Genomic DNA, 21,567 nt, shown 5'->3' with positions numbered 1-21,567 from the left:
TCTCTTATGTCATTGCTTATTCTAACCTCCTATATCTAGGGAATATACCCAATCAGTTGCTCAACCCGAAATGTGTCTTCCGCATTTAGCCTCTCTAGGGTACGTGGAACTGCAGGGCGCCAAATTCAAATCAACAGAAATCCCCATAATTAAAATTCCTCAAACATACATGTATTTTACACCATTTTAAAGATACACTTGTTGTAAATCCAGCCACAGTGTCCAATTTTCAAAAAAGCTTTACGACGAAAGCAAACCAAACGATTGTTAGGTCAGAGCCAAGTCACAGAAAAACACAGCCATTTTTTTCCAGCCAAAGAGAGGAGTCACAAAAAGCAGAAATATAGATCAAATTAATCACTAACCTTTGATCTTCATCAGATGACACTCATAGGACGTCATGTTACACAATACATGTATGTTTTGTTCGGTAAAGTTCATATTTATATCCAAAAATCTGAGTTTACATTTGCGCGTTATGTTCAGTAGTTCCAAAACATCGGGTGATTTTGCAGAGAGCCACATCAATTTACAGAAATACTCATAATAAACATTGCTAAAAGATACAATTGTTATGCATGGAATTTTATATCCACTTCTCCTTAATGCAACCGCTGTGTCAGATTTTTTAAAAACTTTACGGAAAAAGCATACCATGCAATAATCTGAGTACGGCGCTCAGAGACCAAAACAACCCAAGCAGATATCCGCCATGTTGTGTAGTCAACAGAAGTCAGAAATAGCATCATAAATATTCACTTACCTTGGATCTTCATCAGAATGCACTCCCAGGAATCCCAGTTCCACAATAAATGTTGGTTTTTGTTCGATAATGTCCATCATTTATGTCCAAATACCTCCTTTTTGTTTGCGCATTCAGTACACAATCCAAACTCACGACGCGCGATCACTAGGAGCAGACAAAGTCAAAAAGTTCCGTTACTACAGTCTGTAGAAACATGTCAAACAATGTATAGAATCAATCTTTAGGATGTTTTTAACATAAATCTTCAACAATGTTCCAACCGGAGAATTCCTTTGTCTGTAGAAAAGCAATGGAACAGAGCTAACTATCACGTGAACGCGTGAGATTGAGCTCGTGGCTCTCTGGCAGACCTCTGACTCATTCCCCTCTCATTCGCCCCCACCTCACAGTAGAAGCATCAAACAAGGTTCTAAAGACTGTTGACATCTAGTGGAAGCCTTAGGAAGTGCAATATGACCCCATAGACACTGTGTATTCGATAGGTCAAGAGTTGAAAAACTACAAACCTCAGATTTCCCACTTCCTGGTTGGATTTTTTTCTCAGGTTTTTACCTGCCATATGAGTTCTTTTATACTCGCAGACATCATTCAAACAGTTTTAGAAACTTCAGTGTTTTCTATCCAAATCTACTAATTATATGCATATTCTAGCTTTTATGGCGGAGTAGCGGGCAGTTTAATTTGGGCACGCTTTTCATCCAAAATTCCCAATGCTGCCCCCTACCCTAGAGAAGTTAACCCAACCCCTCTGAATCAGAGAGGTGAGAGGGGCTGCCTTAATCGATCTATACCTTAATTAATCTATGTCATCGGCATCTGGGGAGCAGTTGTTGTGGGGGCCAACTGCCTTGCTTAAGGGCACAGCGACAGATTTTTCACCTAGTCGAAGTGGGGTTTCAAACCAGCGACCTTTCGGTTACTGGCCCGACAGTCTTAACCACTAGGCTACCTGCCGCCCTATACTCTATCTATATATGATGGGACTGCCAGATGTGGGCTATGCTTCAATAATATTGCGCTATACAGTTCTCATAAACTATATGGAAAAATATATTATGTTAGTGGCTTTAGTTGGAGAGTGTGGATCTGCTGTGTCGTTCGAACTCCAAATTAAGTCATTATCAAAAGCGCGTGCTCCGGCCGGGTGCAGAAGAGCTGCACCCTCATTCAGCAAGAGTCAACACATACACTTGTTATCCCCACTCCCCATGCATGTGTCGTAAGCCATCTCCAGCACGTCCTCAAATATCATACGTGTTCTTCACTCCCGAGCTCTCCATTGATCAGGCCTCGCAAGCCTTTTCGCGTGGTTATGTGAGACGTGTTATGAAAGCAGCAGGTACACTGACTTGCACTCTGTCCTGTAATAAGGCAACCGTCTGCCTTCTGAAGTGGTATCTGGCCGCCTTATCTGCAGTACAGTGTTTCATAAGACCGGGTTGTGTAAGCTTGTGTAAGCAGTGGTGCGCTGGGGGACTTGCTGTTCATCTGTAGTGCATGGAGGTCGAGGGATGGGGGTTTAAGGGGATGGTGTTAGAGGGGTTGAGGGCAGGGCGATGTTCTAAGACTGGCAGGCAGAGAGGGAGGCTGGATGACTGGCTGCGGTGGTGACAGGTGACCATTAGGCCTGCCTCACATGGCTGGGCCCGGTGAAGTGAACACCTGGCCTGGGGCGGGGGACGGAGTGAGGGAAAGAGGTGCTGCAGGAAGGAGCCCAGTTGACACTCGAAGGAAGGCTGGTCACGGCATCCACAGTGGAGATGAGAAAAGAGGGATTAGGAAGAGGAGGAGAGATTAGAAAGACAGGGACATAAGGACCCGGAGAGGAGGAGAGTAGAGATGACCGAAAGGGGACAACAAAGAGATGAGTGGAGATTCTGGAGCCGAAAGAGTCCTGTTTTAACACAGCAAGATCTCGCCGCCTTCAATGGAACTTAACCTGCCCTCTAATAGAGACTTATCCTTATCCTGCCCTTTTATGGGGGCAGAAATGCACCACTTGCCGGAGTTGCCTGTTGCACGTCCTCAATAGCTTTTAATGTCTCTTAACTTCACACTACTCCTTGTTTTCTAATTGTCCCTGATTTTAAATATGCTAATCACTGAATACTAGCTATTGATGGAGAGATGTAGAGTGAGTGCGTGCGTGCAGTCTGAGTCAATATGAAAACAGGACCATGACTTCATGTTGGCTATATAAGAAACAAACTGGCTAAAACTGGGTGCTGTGCGTGCAAGCGTGTGTACATCCCTGCCGGGTGGTAGCTACCCCGGCGCCAGCTGCTAGTCACCGCCCCCCCAGCAGAACTTTCACAAATTCAGCATTCGCCTCCCCTCTGTCCTGTTCACCATAGGAGGTGATGAAGCTTGGCATTCTCAATAATTCAACCCTACAGGCATATTCATGTATATACAGCCAGTCATCGGAGACTGGGGTAAGTTGAGGGTTAGCATTTTAGCATCTCCTTAACTAGCCCAGCTACAAAGCCCAACCCTGGGGGGGGGGGGGGGGGGGGGGGGGGGCGTTGAGGGATATGGTCGGAACAAGCTACTTAGAGATGGCTCATTTGTTTGTTGTTGAAGTGGAGAACTCTCTCATGTTCCCTCTCTTTCTCCCAGATATAAACACTTTAACATAACATTTGCATGCTCTCTTCATATTTATGTTTTTGCCTCCGAGGCATCGGTGCACAGCATGAACCCTCTCTTTTTATTTTCTTTGATGCGAAAGAGATTAACCCCCCCCCCCCAACATTGCTCGTCTCTCTGATGTTGTTGTGGTGTTTTTAGCTGTCCTTGTTAGTCACTTCTTTAGTAATGTGCCTGTCACAGACGTAGTCGCCGAGCAGGAGAGGCAGAGTCTCTGGGCATTTTCAGATGGTCGCATGAGGACACCTGCACACTCAGTGGGAGTCTGGGGAGGCTGGCTTTACTCTAGGCACAGTTTGTGAACTACAAGTATAAGAGGATTCATGCTTTTTTTTTCCCCTGTGCAGTTTCAGACCTTTCCCACACAATCAACCGTTACCACACACACATGCACATGAGTCAGGTCCAATATTATTGGCACCCTTAATAAACGCGAGCAAAATAATATAAACACTGAGCTATAGTGTATGCTCCCCCAAAAATTCAAATAATATTATTTTATACTAATACAATTGCTCATAGAAAGAGATTTTGTTTACCAAGAAAAACATATTTTCTCTCTAAAAGATATGGGTCAAAATTATTGGCACCCCTGTTTTCAATACCTTTCAATACCTCACGAGGATAACGGCGCTGAGCCTTTTTCTAAAATGTTTTATGAGATTACAGAACACATTGGAAGGGATCTTAGACCTTTCCAGAACAATGATATCCTTCGTCTGCACTTATGGGACCGCCCTCTTCAGTTCAAACCACAGGTTTTCAATGGGGTTCAAGTCCGTAGACTGAGATGGCCTCTTCTGGATGCTGCCGTCCCTTACAGTTGTGCCACGTTTACGCAATAGCACTTTAATCGATTGATCAAACGCACATATATAGCCTACAGTATACTGTAATAATACGGTTCCTCTCATCTCGCTCACCTTCAAATAGGATCCCTCCCCACCTATCAGCCTGCCTGTCTCTCCTCTCAGGAGGGGTAGGACGAGAAGAGCGAAGGATAGCCCATGATCCGGGAAGGACAAATTGTGGGTTTTAGTCCATCTGTCGGCCAGAGAGCTAATCTCCTGGAATTGTGGCGCTCCCCTGCCAGCCGGCCCCACCCAAACATGACCCACCCCCTTTCCTCCGTGATACACATTGACCCACCCCCTTTCCTCCGTGATTCAACATGACCCACCCCCTTTCCTCCGTGATTCAATATGACCTATGACCCACCGTCGCTCCTCCGCCCGTCAATGTTGCCAGTGATTAACCCATTGAGTGGCTAATGAAAAGAAATAGAAGTTATAACTTCCACATTGTGCTTGATACTGATGGCATCCTCTACAGTCTCTGCCTTGCCAGAATACACAAAGGGGGTAGATGCCTCGAATGGTAGATGTACCGTTTGTGAGCTTTTGTTGGGGTTTTTAGGTTTTTGGAGCTTTGAGACGCATGGGTTGGCGACTTTTGTGTATCTGACACCCTCCTCATGTCCTTTCGTTTTGTTTCAGATATCTGCTGAAACATAATTATCTGCGGCGAGCGGGGTTTTTTTTGTAAGCATTTTAAACCCATGTTCTCTCTCTGTAATGATTTTCAGTTGGCCCCGACCCAGAATTTCTTTTTGCTGGGCCATTTTAAATATATAAAGTAGGTCATGGAAAATAGCTAGAGGCCCATTGGCCTCTGCGTTTCATATCCCCGAACTGTTTTGACTTACTTAAAGTCCTAAAAGCATCTCTCAATGTCCTAATGGGCTATTACCAAGGTACGTGGGTGATCTCATGAGATGGCAACAGGAGTTAATATTTCTCCTGCAGATTATTCATGGCTACGACTTTCAAGAGTGTAGTGTTTGGGTAACGCACTGTGGACCCTATGGAACACTCTGGGACTATCTATAGGTTCTTGAATCTCCTCACGCTCACTGACAATATCTCTCTCTTCTCATCGCTCTCTTTTTTTTCTCCCTCTCCTCGCTCTCTGTCTTCATTCCTCCGTCCTCCAGGGCTTCTTTCGGAGGAGCATCCAGAAGAACATGGTGTACACGTGTCACCGGGAGAAGAACTGCATCATCAACAAGGTCACCAGGAACCGCTGCCAGTACTGCCGGCTGCAGAAATGTCTGGAAGTGGGCATGTCCAAGGAGTGTGAGTAGCACTGCTAAACTACATCACCCTGCCAACCCTAACCTCAGTACACTATACGCTACACCTCCCGGGTCAGGACGTCATCCACAGAGGCCATGTCGTTATCCAAACTATGCACTGACAATCAGGACAATTAAATCATTTCCGTTCGACTGCCATCTGGGATGAAATGTCTGGGTGTTTGATTGAGTTCTGATTGATGGGATATCATGCGTCACTGAAGTACGCGGCACTGTCCAGTCGAGCCTATACTACACAACAAAAACTCTGATCACAATCATCATTCTCTATCATAGGGCCTCAGAAGTGTGTGTGTGTGTGTGTGTGTGTGTGTGTGGGTGCGTGCATATATATGTGGGTAGTGTACACTGCCCCAATACACATTTTGGCTTTGCACAGTAATAGTGGTAGCATAGTGAGTCTTAGTGGACCTCTGTGATGAATATATTAGCACCTGCGGAGAGTGAATGAGCAGGCGTCGCCTCTGATCAGTGCATCCCTGGGGCTGTGTCAACACACTCCCTCCCCTCACACATACACATACACACACTGTCAGACCAGATGAGCTAATTGGTGGAGGTGAGACACACACACACACACAGGTCCACACTGTAGGCATTGTAAATATACTGACACACACACACACACACACAGGCGGGCACACTCCTCCCTCTCTCTGTCGTCTCTCTACTATGGTATTTACCCTCTTCATGGTACTGTAAGCGCTCTGCGAGTTTCCCACGCGGCTGGCCGTCTGAGGCCTACTGTAAAGTAAGTTATCCTCAGCGCTCCTTACCTCTGAATGGGCCCATTAATCATGATTATGAGGATTACGGCAGGCCGGCTCTGCAACACCCACCACAGGGACAGACGGGAGATAGTTTGAAATGGCACTGCCATCTTGTGGCTTGAAGTCGGTACTGCATGGCTGAAGGTAAATAGACAGGATAGGTAGAAGTGGAACCTAACAACTGATACAGGGTGAGATCTTTCTTCTGTTCATCTCCCTAATGGTTAAGGGCCAACTTCTATCTTAAGTTCAAAAAGTAGCCATATAGGTTCACTCTTAAGGCGTCAGCATGCTGGACTCCGCTAGGTGAACCGAAAGAGTGTGCTCGCATGCTCCCTTCAGCCTTCGCTTGAAAAACAAGAAAAAAGCGACAATACTGTACATATTGTCCATTTTGAGACACCGTAGCCAGTATACACTTCCTCACAATAGTCAGAATTCATCTGAGATAACTCAAGAAATCTGTCATCAATTTGAAAGTTTTTGCAGAGGAGATTTTAGTCACGCAATTTCACAGCTAACTAAGATGTTTGGTGCAGTATTTCGTCTCTCATTGAAAGATTGAATGACAACAGACTTTATTGAAGAATCCCTACTGTTGACCAATCACCGACTAACGGGTATAGACATTCGCTCCGGACTTCGGCTTTCCTCGGGAAACAATGTTGGGTTCCCGAAACCACGATTTTCAAAACCTCACCGGAGTCCAAAACTAACAAAAATGTCGTCATAATATATGCACAAACTCTTCCGAACTGTTTAGTCTGGGAAGCATGCTGACGGATGCCTTTACTCTCCCATACTCCCTCTATTTATTCTGTGTGTGTGTGTGTACTGATTGGGTTATGTGAGGGTGTAGTGTTGAGATGTCTTTCTCCGTGTGTCCCTGTGTCCTGGCTGATGACTTTGGTTGTGTTGCGGGGCTCCATCGGGGGGGGGGGGGGGGGGGGGGGGGGGGCTGGCCATCTGGGGACCTGCGGGGAGCTACCGAGGAGGCTGGGAGGGCCGGCCGCTCTGCTAGGGGACGTCTCGGTGACCTTGCGTCTGCCCGACAGCTCCAACACCGTCAGGACCGGTGCCAGGTGGCCATGCCGAGGCAGAGAGGGGGAGAGCGAGTGAAAGAGAAGGAGGGGAGAGATGGGGGGGGGGTTACCAGGGAAAGCCTGAGAGAGGAGTCAGTGATGTCGAGGAAAGGCAGGGGCTGGCCTGGAGTTTTTGGGGGAAATGCTCTGATCCATGTCATGAAGTTGTGTGGTTTTCAATACAGTCTGTGTACGACAGAGAATATGCCTATTCAAGTTTTTTACATTTTTTTAGTTGTGTTTTGAATTTGGTTATTAACGTTCAGATTATAGGACAGTCCATTTCATTGTACACACGTTCCCCGCTGTAATTACTGTAGTAGAGTGTGTGTGTGTGGCTGGACTGTACTACGGGGGAGCCCTGTGTTAGTTAGTGTGTGCCCTGTCGAGGGGGTAAAACTGTGCCCCTCCTTGTCGCCTCAGCTCCTCGCTCCAGCTCCAAAGGCGGGATGGCGTTGGGCCCCCAGCCGCCGCCCCCACCCTTGGAGACCGGGAGAGGACAGACTGGGGCGCCAGGGGCGGACAGGGCAGCTCCCCCGGGTAAGCAGTCACCCCCCCTCCTTCCCCAACTCCATTCCTCCGTCCCCTCTTTCCCTCCATCCATCCCTCTTCACCTGTTTTCATCTCCCGTGCAGTGCCCTAGCATCTCCAGCATGTATGAACGGAGGAGGAGGGTAGGAGGGTAGGAGAGGATAGAGGGAGAATAAGTTTCATCATTGCCTGGCCAAAACAGAGCAGCGAGAGAGAGGCAGGCAGGAGAAGCAGGGCAACATTGACATTTTTATCTTTCCATTGAATTTAATCTGTGTGATGGACGACCTGTCATGGGTTTAATTTTCCTCCTTCAAATTATCCCTGTCTGTCAGCTAGCTGGCCCTCTCTCGCTTTCTCATGCACACACACACGTGCACGGACCCACACATTCATACACACGCACGCAGACACATTGTCAAACGTAGCCTTTTGTATTGTGAAATCCACTATGAGTACAAGTGATTGATTGATGGGAGTATGTGTATTGCTTCTAGCATACCCAATACAATACAATATGCTACAATGAATAGACTGCTAGAATGTGTTTCATATCAGTGGGAAACCCAATTCCACACGGTCGTACCATTTTAAGAATGCTAGAAAGAATCCTTCATAGCTCAAACAAAGCATTCGTGTAGACACATTCCACGATTTACACACACACACACACACACACACACACACACACACACACACACAAAATAATGCTGTGGGCTGTATTTATTCTCCCCCTCGCTAGCCCTGCTATGGATCGCCCTCCAGTTATTGCACACAGCAATTCTCCGTGACTGATCGCGAGTCCCGGCTAATAGTTCTTTAATGACTGCGTTCAATTGTGTTGTGCAGCTTTTGATTGCGGTGCCAATTTGTCAGCACGGGTAATGTCTCTGCGTTAAGGATTCTCCACTTTTATTTAGGGAATTCATTTAACGTCTCCAACGGGCGCCGTAATGGCGGTTGGGGGGGGGGGGCTGGCTGAGTCGCTTTGACAGGTACGGGAGAGCGGGGGAGGGCCCGAGACACACACATACGCACACACACTCACATCATTCTCAGCTCTCCTCACCTGTCAGCTCCTTTAAAGGTGGATGGACTTTGTGGCAAGAAGAAATAGCTGTTGGCAATGCGTAGTTGTATAGATGTAAGAAAGTGCTTTACTTTACTTACTTGTTAGTGACGCACATTAATCAATATCTCTGTAATTGTGCCAAATTTTGCCAAAAGTCTCATTTTCATCTGAAGTCTTAGTGATTTGAGGGTGCGCTTACCTAGCAAATGCAGGATCTGCTGTTGTATAGTGTGTGAGTATCAGACCTGGACCCCCCCCCCCCCCCCCCCCCGTGTCTGTGGACTGATTTAATGAATGTTGTCCCTGTACGGTGCATCCCTTTCTGGCCCTGGGTCAGATGTTGTCCCTAGACAGACAGTAATCTGTGATGACTTTTGTGTACCCCTATAATGGTTAGGATTTGGACAGGGGGAACTGATCCAGGGTCTGTGCCTAAGGTTAACCTCTGGGTCGAGGTCTGGGACCACTGGGTCTGCGCTGGGGCTCGAGCTGTGGTCTGGGGAAAGGGGTGAGAAGAGGAAAACAACAAACCCAGGGAAGACCTATCAGAGAACAAGTGAAGCTTGGAGCGACAAAGAGGGAAATAAGCTGGCGATTGAGGATTAAAGAGAGGGAGAAGAGAGGAATGCGCAACAGTGATGGAGATAGACAGAGTGCATGAGAGCGAAAGCTAGAGGGGGTTGTGCAGCTAGTGGGAGCGGGGGCTCAGTCGAGCCCTTAAAACCATTACCGCCTGGATATTTGTCATATTATGTTATTAGATTAGCCAGGGCCTCTAATGAAAGCAGTAGCAATGTGTCAGCATTATGAACGACCTTATCCGCCAACGCTATTTATCACCTAACCCGCCTCCCCTCGTCAGACCTATACACCCCAGGGTGGGTGAGGGGAGGGAGGGGGAGGAGGGAGAGAGCTGAATATACCCTAATGGCTTTCCAATGCTAAACACAGCAGCGGCTGGTGTATTTGTCATTTCGGGAGTGAGTGTAGCTACATTCACAGCAGCGGTCGGAGCGCCGCGGGGAATGGCATTTCTCAGGCTTTCCTTTTGGATTATTTCCTCAGTAATATCTCTGTCCCCCCTGGGCCGACCTCTCATGGTCGTTTATCTTCCCGGATGGGATCAGAGCTGGAATGTGTTCTGCTGGCTTCTTAGCTACAGAGGCCCTCGGAGCTTGATGTTTTCCTTCTGCCACTTAATCATCCTCTTCTATCGGGTATCTGTCCTGTTAGCTAGCCTACATACACCACCTCCTACTCTTGTCCTTTTGCTACCTCTATTTTATATCTCAATCCCCTCTTAGTTTCAGTCTAGATACCGCCACAATTTAAATACTGTTCCACAATTTGTCCCCCCCCAACACAAGTGAAATCCTGGGTGCTTTACCCGCAGTTTAATTTCACCGATGGTCTTGCCATTTCATTTTGGTTTTATTTCTGTCTTTGATATCACAATTACTTTCTAGTTTAGGCAGGAAAAGCAGTATCCTTCCTAGACTGTTTGTAAACCAACCAACTGTAACCGAGACATACCAAATTTACCTCGGAAGCCCCCTTCTTTTTAACACACCTTTTAGACATTCCACTGCTAAATGGCCTCCCTGTTCCTAAACCCTGCTTCTCTTCCTTCTCTCTCCCGTCAGCGGTGAGGAACGACCGGAACAAGAAGAAGAAGGATGAGAAGAAGCCGGAGTGCACTGAGAGCTACGTGCTGAGTACTGAGACGGAGCAGATGATCAACAGGGTCAGCAAGGCACATAAGGAGACCTTCCCTTCCCTCTGCCAGCTCGGCAAATACACTACGGTGAGCACCACAATACTTAGTCAGAGGTGTGTGTGTTTCTGTATGTAAAATCTCACAGATTACCAGGACAGTGCATTCGCTCATCTGTTGTGGTTGGTATTTTAACTGAATGATTCTTCAAAGTGTTGTTTAAGTGTAGCTTCAGAACCTTGTTGGTGCTGCTACCTGTGATTCTCATAATCACAGAGATCATTCATTTGATTTATTGTGTCATTCATGTTGTCTGTATGGAGTCTTGAATGCAGGGGCGCAACTTTGTTTTTAGAAGTGGGGGGACATAATCTGGCGGAGGATCCCCCCCCCCCCCAAAAAAGAATTGGGGCATCTAAGATCATTTCCTGCATTTCTGCACAATCCAATATGACCCATGGCCCTTCTAGCCCTCTTAATTTAGAACCAAAAAAAAAGCTAAAATGTCCCAGTCATCAAGCTAGTTCAGAGATCATTGTTAAATATGTTTAAGTGATAAGACTGAACAAGATCAAAGCTAATTCTATAATCAATATTGTTGCACCTTTAAACAATAACCTAACTAATGAACAACTCTTTTAAAATGAAGTACAAGGACTTTTGATTGTGTTTATTAAGAAATCCTCTATCAAATTTCAGCCAGATCCTTCTACATGCCCGACCCCCACCAGCCTAGTCAATAACTAAACTCTCTTCCAACACAATTTTTTTTCACAGTCTTTAGGTTTGGGAATAAAGGTTAAAAATAATACAAAAAATAAGTGCAAAGCTACACATATACATTATACATATTTTATTTCAGCTCATGAAACACTTTACATGTTGCGTTTACATTTCTGTACAGTATTATAGTTGACATCTTTTGAGGCATCTGGCTTGTTCAGTGTTTGCTGCACAGAGAGAATAAAGTGTATCTGCAAAAATTCACCTGCGCTCCATCACAAACTGGTCTTCCCTGGCTGCCTGTCTCTGCTCAGACCCCTGTCACCATCTGGTCCTCCTAAACTGGTCTTCCCTGGCTGCCTGTCTCTGCTGAGACCCCTGTCACCATCTGGTCCTCCTAAACTGGTCTTCCCTGGCTGCCTGTCTCTGCTCAGACCCCTGTCACCATCTGGTCCTCCTAAACTGGTCTTCCCTGGCTGCCTGTCTCTGCTGAGACCCCTGTCACCATCTGGTCCTCCTAAACTGGTCTTCCCTGGCTGCCTGTCTCTGCTGAGACCCCTGTCACCATCTGGTCCTCCTAAACTGGTCTTCCCTGGCTGCCTGTCTCTGCTGAGACCCCTGTCACCATCTGGTCCTCCTAAACTGGTCTTCCCTGGCTGCCTGTCTCTGCTGAGACCCCTGTCACCATCTGGTCCTCCTAAACTGGTCTTCCCTGGCTGCCTGTCTCTGCTGAGACCCCTGTCACCATCTGGTCCTCCTAAACTGGTCTTACCTGGCTGCCTGTCTCTGCTGAGACCCCTGTCACCATCTGGTCCTCCTAAACTGGTCTTCCCTGGCTGCCTGTCTCTGCTGAGACCCCTGTCACCATCTGGTCCTCCTAAACTGGTCTTCCCTGGCTGCCTGTCTCTGCTGAGACCCCTGTCACCATCTGGTCCTCCTAAACTGGTCTTCCCTGGCTGCCTGTCTCTGCTGAGACCCCTGTCACCATCTGATCCTCCTAAACTGAGGCATGAGAAAGAATTACCTTGGTGTACATTTATACATTATCTAAGAATAGAATCAATGGTTCAATAATTGAAATGACCGTTATTCCCAGATCCCAGACTGTAGCATTAATCTGCTGTCCTGTAGGTACTGTAGGTCTACCCATCAACTCAAGATGGAACTTTGTATCATTCAATAATATTGTTAATATACTGCAAAAATCACCAGAACTCCGTAGACTGGTCTTCCCTGGCTGTCTGACCCTGCTGGGACACCTGTCACCATCTGATCCTGCTAAGACATGATGATCATGGGTCACCGTCAGTATACAACACTATGACAGTGAAGCCTGTAGAGCTGTTTATTACTAGAATTATCAAGGGAAACTGACAAATCAATAACATTACATTGCTATACTGACTCTAATAAAAACTCACATTGCACAAAAACCGCCAATTTCTGGCCAGCTCTCTTTCTCTGTATATAAATTGGCGAAAGCAATCGAAGTTAATTTACTTCTGTTGAAACGGGACAAAAAGGCTACAAAACATTTCCATACAAACAACAGCTGTTAAATGGTAATAATAGCCACCTCATATCGCAATCTGATACTGATAGCTACAGGCTAGACTAGAGCTAAATTGGCTTTGGTGGCTACTAGCTCTCTAATTCATTTACCTCAGTCGAGACACTACTAGCTCAGTACTGGCAATTTCAGAATGTGACCCCCCCCCCCCCCCCCCCCCGTTCCCCCCGTCCCCAGTGAAAGTTGCGCTGCTGCTTCAATGTAAAACCATCTTCATCCAATTAAAACAGGTTAGCCATCAAACTCTTATTAGTTTCTCTATCTCATTCACAGAGTAACAGCTCGGAGCGGCGTGTGGCTCTGGACGTGAACCTGTGGGACAAATTCAGTGAGCTGTCCACCAAGTGTATCATCAAGACAGTGGAGTTCGCCAAGCAGCTGCCCGGCTTCACCACGCTCACCATCGCTGACCAGATCACACTGCTCAAGGCCGCCTGTCTGGACATACTGGTAAGGGGATCGCTTTTGGTTAGGTCTACTAATGGTTGTCTGGAACAAATGCTAACACACCCTCTCGGATCGCTCTTCACGATCAGAGTCGGTCAATTAACCAACCCTGGTCCTGGTCCATCTGAGAGGGAGTACAGGCGTTTGTTCCAGCACTAAAACACCATATCACCAACAAATCACCTTTTATAAGTAGGAACTCGATCAGTTGAAATGGATGTATGAGTGTTGGGGTGGTGTAAAAACCTGCACACAATCTAGTTTTTTCAGGCTTGGGATTAGTGAGTGGTGACCACTCTATTATATAAGATCTGTTCATAGGATTATTGAAAGTACTACAGCTATTTATCGATTCATACCCTGTGCTATTTCATGATTGGCCTATGTATTTTATTTCTGGCATTCTCAACCAATCCTGCGCTCTGCTCCCTCAGATTCTGCGAATCTGCACGCGCTACACACCAGAGCAGGACACCATGACGTTCTCGGACGGCCTGACGCTAAACCGGACCCAGATGCACAATGCCGGCTTCGGACCGCTCACCGACCTGGTGTTCGCCTTCGCCAACCAGCTCCTCCCCCTGGAGATGGACGACGCCGAGACGGGGCTGCTCAGCGCCATCTGTCTGCTGTGTGGAGGTACTGCGGCTGTTTGGATTTAACCAATGCTACTGCATATACAGACGCACCCATACATACTCAGTGATTGAAGTTGATAATGACATTGTGCCCAGGTAGAGTAGGGTAGGGGTTCATCTGCCTCGTCTTCATGTGGCTGTGAAGGTGTCGCTATCTAAAACCAATAGAGCTGGTCACATCGCTTCTCATTATAGGCAACTGTCACTGTACCGTATTCCAGCATTCACATATTGGACAGGCTCAAAACTATACTGAACAAAAATATAAACACAACCTGTAAACGGTTGGTCTCATGTTTCATGAGCTGAAATAAAAGATCCCAGAAATGTTCCATACACACACAAAGCTTATTCATCAAAAATGTTGTGCACAAATTTGTTTATGTCCCTGCTAGTGAGCATTTCTCCTTTGCCAAGATAATTCATCCACCTGATAGGTGTGGCATATTAAGAATTTGATTAAACAGCATGATCATTACACAGGTGCACCTTGTGCTGGGGACAATAAAAGGCCACTTTTAAATGGGCAGTTTTGTCACACAACACAATGCCACAGATCTGTCAAATTTTGAGGGAGTGTGCAATTGGCATGCTGACTGCAGGAATGTCCACTATAGCTGTTGCCAGATGATTTAATGTTCATGTATCTATCATAAGCCACCTCCAACGTCGTTTTAGAGAATTTGGCAGTACGTCCAACCAGCCTCACAAGCGCAGACCACTTGTATGGCGTTCTGTGGGCGAGCGGTTTGCTGATGTTAACGTTGTGAACAGAAGTGCCCCATGGTGGGCAGGCATAATATGGCATGAAATAGGCAGGCATAAACTATGGACAACTAGCACAATTGCATTTTATCGATGGCAATTTGAATGCAGAGAATGCATACAGTTTAGCATGAGCTCTATTTATTACATTTCAACTCACTGAACACACCCCTGTATTGTGTTTGTGGCTGTGTGTAGATCGGCAGGACCTGGAGCAGGCAGACAAGGTAGACGTACTACAGGAGCCCCTACTGGAGGCTCTGAAGATCTATGTGAGGAAGAGGAGGCCTCACAAACCACACATGTTTCCCAAGATGCTGATGAAGATCACCGACCTGAGGAGCATCAGTGCCAAAGGTGATAGGCAGTCCGAGACATCCGTCTACACCGTTGACCATTTCTTTCTCGTTCAAAGGTTGTCTGAAATAGGCCAAGATCAGGCATCTTGCGATTGGTTCAAGGATGATCGATAACGGACAGGACACAAATGTAGTTTCCTCAGTATTACGAAAGGTGTGCAGCGGGGGTCGATTTCTGGGGCCCTGTTCTCTTCACTATTTCTATGAAACCTGTAACATTCCTCTCTATGCGGATGGTACAGTTATTACTGTTATTTACTCCTGTGCCCCCTCAGTACAGCAGACCTTTCATGACCTTGAATGTGTTTTTGACAATTCAAAAATCACTTACTGATCGTGAAACTAGTGCCTAATGCCATTAAAAGCCTAATTGATGTTCTCTAGGTCTTGTAATATTGCCCCTGAGGACCTGCGTATTTGCACGTGATGATTCTCTCTTTTAAAACACACATTGAAAAATTGACCAAAAAAGCTGAGAATTAAGATGGGTTTTGTATAGAAATAAATCCTGCTTCACTTTGAAAAGTAGAAGGAAGATTGTTCAAGGAACGCTTCTCCCAGTGTTTTATTATGGTGATATAATCTACATGCATGCGGCAGCCTCTGTTTTTTAAAACCTTCAGACTCAGTCTATCACTCAACACTGCGTTTTATCACTGGGGACAATTTTCTTACACATCACTGCAGTTTGTATAGTTCTGTTGGCTGGGAGCCTCTGACTACCAGAAGGTCCCACTTTGTATATGAAGTGTTTCTTCAGAGACTCCCCCCCCACCCCCCTTACTCAGCTCACTTATTAATTGGAAGTCCCGTTTCAATTAGCGTTATATTATAATGGACTACTATATATAGTAGTTAAAGCTGCAATATTCAACTTTTTGGGCGACCCGACCAAATTAACATAGAAATGGGATTTTTAGATCTGTAGATTTTTAGATTTTTATCGAAAGCAAGTCTAAGAAGCATAGATCTGTTCTATGTGCGCTATTTATATGCTTCCCATTCTTAAGTTTTGTTTTTGCGTCTTTTACTTTCGGTTTTGTAAACCAGCTGAGAATACAATATTTTTGGTTATGGAAAATATATTTCACAGCGGTTTAGATGGTACAATGATTCTCTCCACTATACTTGCTTGTTTTGTCGCGAACTGAAATTAGGCAAACTATTTTAATTTTAGCAACCAGGAAATGGAGGCGCAATTTCTGCATAGTGCAGCTTTTAAAGTACTTACTTTGCAACGTCCATAAAGGTTTAAACTAAATTGTAAAGGTATACATTTGTAATGTAGATCCAAGTCAAGTGTGACTCATTCATATAAAGGGGTTGAATGTCCACAACTGAGGACAGACTAACACCATATCTTGGTCCTCCCCTCCTCAGGAGCCGAGCGTGTCATCACCCTGAAGATGGAGATCCCGGGCTCCATGCCCCCTCTCATCCAGGAGATGCTAGAGAATTCTGAGGGTCTGGAGAGTGGGGCCACAGGCTCCCGGACCAGTGGGGCCCTCCCAGGCAGCTGCAGCCCCAGCCTATCCCCAAGTTCCGCCCAAAGCAGCCCCAGCCCCACCACGCAGTCACCGTAGCAAGCCGCCCTCTTTTTCGCTCATCCCCCTCTTTCTCCCTGTGGTTGGGGGGTCCTCAATGGACACAGAGACTGGCGTGTTCTTGAGTGTTCCTCCCTATGTGCTCCACCCCCTCAAAGACACTGTCGGGAAAATGGCGGACGGGCGGTGGTGGGATTTCTCCGTTTTCTGGAACACTGCTGATGTCCCCTCTGTCCCTCACCCTTCTCTCTCTTTCTCTTTCTCTCTCGTTCTCTCTCTTTCTCTCTCCCTGAAAGACTGAGGGAAGGAATCGAGCAGTCAGAGCTGTGGACACTGGTCCACTCAGAGGGGCTGGCGGGAAAGGGGGGAACAGACAGACAAATGGACAGGACAAGCGGACAGACTAACACCAGACACTTTTCTCGTTTCTCCAAGGCGGACTGCAGGCATGGACTTGTCGAAGAAGAACCCACATAAAAAGACTGGGTCATTCTCCTTTTCCATCTTTGAAAAACAGATTTCGTACAAAATATATATATATAGAAAAGTAAGGAACTGTTGTGATTGAATTCTTCTTGATGGAATAACAGGTTGAGAAGAAAAACTACTTTTTTGTGTGTTTTAATTGTTTTATACCCATGAGGGTATCAAAAGAGAATTGTTCCATTGTTTTATCACATACTGATGATGTTTTAATTAACAAAAGTAAAGAAGTTAAAATGACTTTTTCAATTTAAAGACATACACACGCAAATGTGCACAGAAAAGAGTTGCGATAAATATCGAACTATTCCAGGTTGGGTTTGCTTTTTCTCTCCTTTTTTCTGCTGCAAAAGAGAATGGGGAAAAAATGATTGTATGAGCTTGGATGTATGATATGGTCACAGGTCCTTCAAGAAATCAAATGAATGAAGTTAAGGTGTATTTTAAGTAGCCTTTGAGTTCATGTATATTAGCTGTATTCATTTCTTTAAAAAAAAAAAAAAACTACGAATACCTTTTACGTGTTTTGTTCATAGGTTTCTGTTTCAAGAAAAATATATTTGAAGCACATTTTCCTGAAGGAAACGCATCTGTTTGTCCCTTTAAATGAGGGACAGGTCCATAGAAATCACTATGGTTCTTAACAGCAGCCACAATTTAGTTCACTCTCACCCCTTAAATTACAACATAGATTTCCATGAATACAAAAAAGAAAACCAAAGCACTCATATTGGGGCTTTTTGATGATTGGATTTGGGGAGTTGGAGGGTTGAGAGCCAGTCGCTGGGTTCATCCAGCTAGGCACAGAGACTAGACACAGCATGGTTCCCAAATGGATTACAATGTGAAGGATGGAGTACAGTACACACATTTTCCCCCAAAAAATGATATGGGGGAGGGTAACTTGAGTGATCTAGTGTTCCCTATTGATGGTGAAGAAAGTTGTCCTTGTTGACTATGCTCTCACGACTACACCAACAACCTGGGTCGTATTCATTAGGCATGAAAAATAAAAAATAAGTGATTGACACAGGGAGAGTCTACCCTCCCCCCCTTGTAAAATGTTTTGCAGTGTGCACTAATGAATGTGACCCCGTTTTGGGAAACGGGACCTTTGACCTTTGCCTCAGAGCAATACCACCTGTGATTCTTCATAGAAGCCCAACATCACCACTGAGCCTAGTTTTTGATTCTCACACGCAGCTCGCTCAAACATTCATCACTGTACACAAACACATACCGATGTCTCAGGAAGGAATCATTCTATATGCTTTGCTTGTTCTTCGTAAGAGTTTCCACTGTGCTGCACCCCACTGCCTATCACACACACTGACACACATATGCATGCTACTGAATTCTACAACTCTACAATCACTCGTCTCTGCTAGGCCAGTACTTTGCAGAGAGACTGGTCTGAAAAACAAGAGCTATGAAGAGGATGTCAATATGGATTCTGTTGGAATCATAAATGTGTTCCTTTTTTTTCCATTTCTTTATTTGTACGGTCAAAGCTGCTTTCTTTTTACCCTCAATTCTTCACCTGTCCACAACAGCGCACAAGCCTCTCCCCAGCAAATCTGGATTAGCAACACAAACCCCTCGATTTGAGAAGTATGGAATATGTTGCAATTTTTTTCAAAATTCATCAGGCAACTTAAAATAAAAACATTTCATAATAGTGTTTGTGTGTGCCTGAAGCAGTGTTTGATTACACATTTACGATAATACATCAAGATGTGTAATATATCTTTTTTATAGTCTTATACTTGAGTAGTCTTCTGAGCCTTGTCCTTTGAGAAGCATTACTTGGCGTGTAAACAAATGTCTGTCATATACACCCCACTGATAGATGAGTAGGCCTCTTCTGATAGAAGAAATACATTGATGGCAGCAACGGCTACCATTTACAGACAGTCATAATGTCTTGCATAATGTTAAGTACGCAGTAATGAATGGGTTCCGTGGTAATGGTATATGTGCTGTTGCAGACTGCAGTACAGTACGAGGACAACCATACAAACGTTAGGCCCTCAAATACCAAACGAAGGCTACGGTGTTCTGCTGGTAGCAAGCAGGCCATCGAGAGGGGTTATTTGTCATCTGGCATAGAACGTTTAATATCACTCATCACAGACGGTAAACTACGAACACAGAGCATACTGCGTCTCTGCTTGTGCTTGGAGGGATTGTACTAGTTCTTGTAACTGCATGAGATAAGAACAGCTTTTCAAATTAGCGAGAAAGATGTTTGCTGCAGTTACTCAAATGGCTTCATCATTTGATTGGTAGAAGATATAGTGTTCCTCATTTTTTAGGAACAGTGTACAGGTGTCTAATTTATTTTGGATTACCAGCCTTTTGAGTACGTTTAAATGCACAGTAATAAGTTTATATTAAACTGACTATGGCAGTAGGCAGATTATGCAATAGTAATGTAAATACCTTACTCTGTTTATCAATCTGTGTACGGTCAAAATCGAAGTAAGTATACTCTGATTAAAACCCCTGGATTTCTGAGCAATCTTTAGAATTATTAAGAATTGTAAACACCTTAAATCGGCGTTCCAGCTGTGTATTTATAATGAACAAAAATAAATATGAAACAATTTCAAAGATTTTAATGAGTTACAGTTCATATAAGGCAATCAATCTATGGATTTCACATTTATTTAATATTTATTTAACTAGGCAAGTCCGTTACAAACAAATGCTTATTTACAATTGAAATTTTCCTCACGCAGAGCGACACATCTCCTTCGCATAGAGTTGCTCAGGCTGTTGATTGTGGCCTGTGGAATGTTGTCCCACTCCTCTTCAATGGCTGTGCGAAGTTGCTGGATATTGGCAGAAACTGGGACACGCTGTCGTACACGTTGATCCAGAGCGACCCTAACATGCTCAATGGGTGACATGTCGTGTGAGTATACAAGTCATGGAAGAACTGGGACATTTTCTGCTTCCAGGAATTTTGTACAGATCCTTGCGACATGGGGCCATGCATTATCATGCTGAAACATGAGGTGATGGCGGCGGATGAATGGCACGACAATGGGCCTCAAGATCTAGTCACGGTATCTCAGTGCATTCAAATTGCCATTGATAAAATGCAATTGTGTTCATTGTCCGTAGCTTATGCCTGCCCATACCATAAACCCACCGCCACCATGGGGCACAACATTGACATCAGCTAACCCCTCGCCCACACAAGGCCATACACGTGGTCTGCGGTTGTGAGGCTGGTTGGACGTACTGCCAAATTCTCTATAACAACGTTGGAGGCGGCTTATGGTAGAGAAATTAACATTTATTTCTCTGGCAACAGCTCTAGTGGACATTGCTGCAGTCAGCATGTCAATTGCACGCTCCATCAAAACTTGAGACATCTGTGGCATAGAGCCCCACTGTGGAGGTGTCATAATACCCATAAAACCTAGCGGTCAAACAGGGAAATGGTTCCAATTGTTTTTCCACTCTTCATTTTTCCCCATACCGGATTTTAGAAACACTTAAAATAAGGGCTGTGTTTCGTGTAGGCTTACCATGATTTGAGGTTTTGTAAATCTCTTTCGGACAAGGTGACTTATCAATATATCCAGCTCTACTTACTCTCAGTTTCAAAAATGCTAATTAGCATCAAAGTAGACACCATGCAAAACTACAATTCCCTGCAGGCTCCATCATGTCATTTCTAGCTGACATCTTTGCTAACAGGTATTGTGTCCATTTAAAACTTGCACAATACATTTCACAGAATTGTCCATTTAAAGAAATGTAGCCAATTTATTAATTACTACATTGAACAAACATTAGATAGTTAATCCAGAGATTCTTACCTTTGCTTCGATTCGGCAGTTTCAGCCAGATAATCATGGCATTTGTAGTTCTTTATGATAGCCACATTAGCAGTTAATTCGCATTTCATATTTGGGGCGTAAATACAGACAAATACAGTGCCTTGCGAAAGTATTCGGCCCCCTTGAACTTTGTGACCTTTTGCCACATTTCAGGCTTCAAACATAAAGATATAAAACTGTATTTTTTTGTGAAGAATCAACAACAAGTGGGACACAATCATGAAGTGGAACGACATTTATTGGATATTTCAAACTTTTTTAACAAATCAAAAACTGAAAAATTGGGCGTGCAAAATTATTCAGCCCCCTTAAGTTAATACTTTGTAGCGCCACCTTTTGCTGCGATTACAGCTGTAAGTCGCTTGGGGTATGTCTCTATCAGTTTTGCACATCGAGAGACTGACATTTTTTCCCATTCCTCCTTGCAAACAGCTCGAGCTCAGTG

At 45.0% G+C, this 21,567-nt stretch overlaps 1 protein-coding gene across 10 annotated transcripts in view; it reads left to right on the top strand.

Moving 5' to 3' along the window:
- The window catches only part of raraa (retinoic acid receptor, alpha a), a 224,438-nt gene extending 205,489 nt beyond the window's left edge, over positions 1-18,949 (top strand). For 6 of the 10 annotated variants that reach the window (XM_031799027.1, XM_020453661.2, XM_020453663.2 and 3 more), the window contains 7 exons: positions 5,409-5,550; positions 7,846-7,962; positions 10,669-10,829; positions 13,306-13,482; positions 13,914-14,118; positions 15,081-15,239; positions 16,622-18,949. In XM_031799027.1, coding sequence (XP_031654887.1) covers positions 5,409-5,550; positions 7,846-7,962; positions 10,669-10,829; positions 13,306-13,482; positions 13,914-14,118; positions 15,081-15,239; positions 16,622-16,824 — 1,164 coding nt within the window. In that variant the 3' untranslated portion in view covers positions 16,825-18,949. The remainder of the gene's footprint in view (positions 1-5,408; positions 5,551-7,845; positions 7,963-10,668; positions 10,830-13,305; positions 13,483-13,913; positions 14,119-15,080; positions 15,240-16,621) is intronic. The other 4 variants (XM_031799030.1, XM_031799029.1, XM_031799028.1 and 1 more) reach the window with 1 other exon arrangement.
- The last annotated feature ends 2,618 nt before the right edge of the window (positions 18,950-21,567 follow it).

The sequence above is a fragment of the Oncorhynchus kisutch genome, linkage group LG20 (assembly GCF_002021735.2).
Source record: "Oncorhynchus kisutch isolate 150728-3 linkage group LG20, Okis_V2, whole genome shotgun sequence".
NCBI classification, from domain to species: Eukaryota; Metazoa; Chordata; class Actinopteri; order Salmoniformes; family Salmonidae; genus Oncorhynchus; species Oncorhynchus kisutch.
This window is presented reverse-complemented; position numbering and strand designations above follow the sequence as displayed.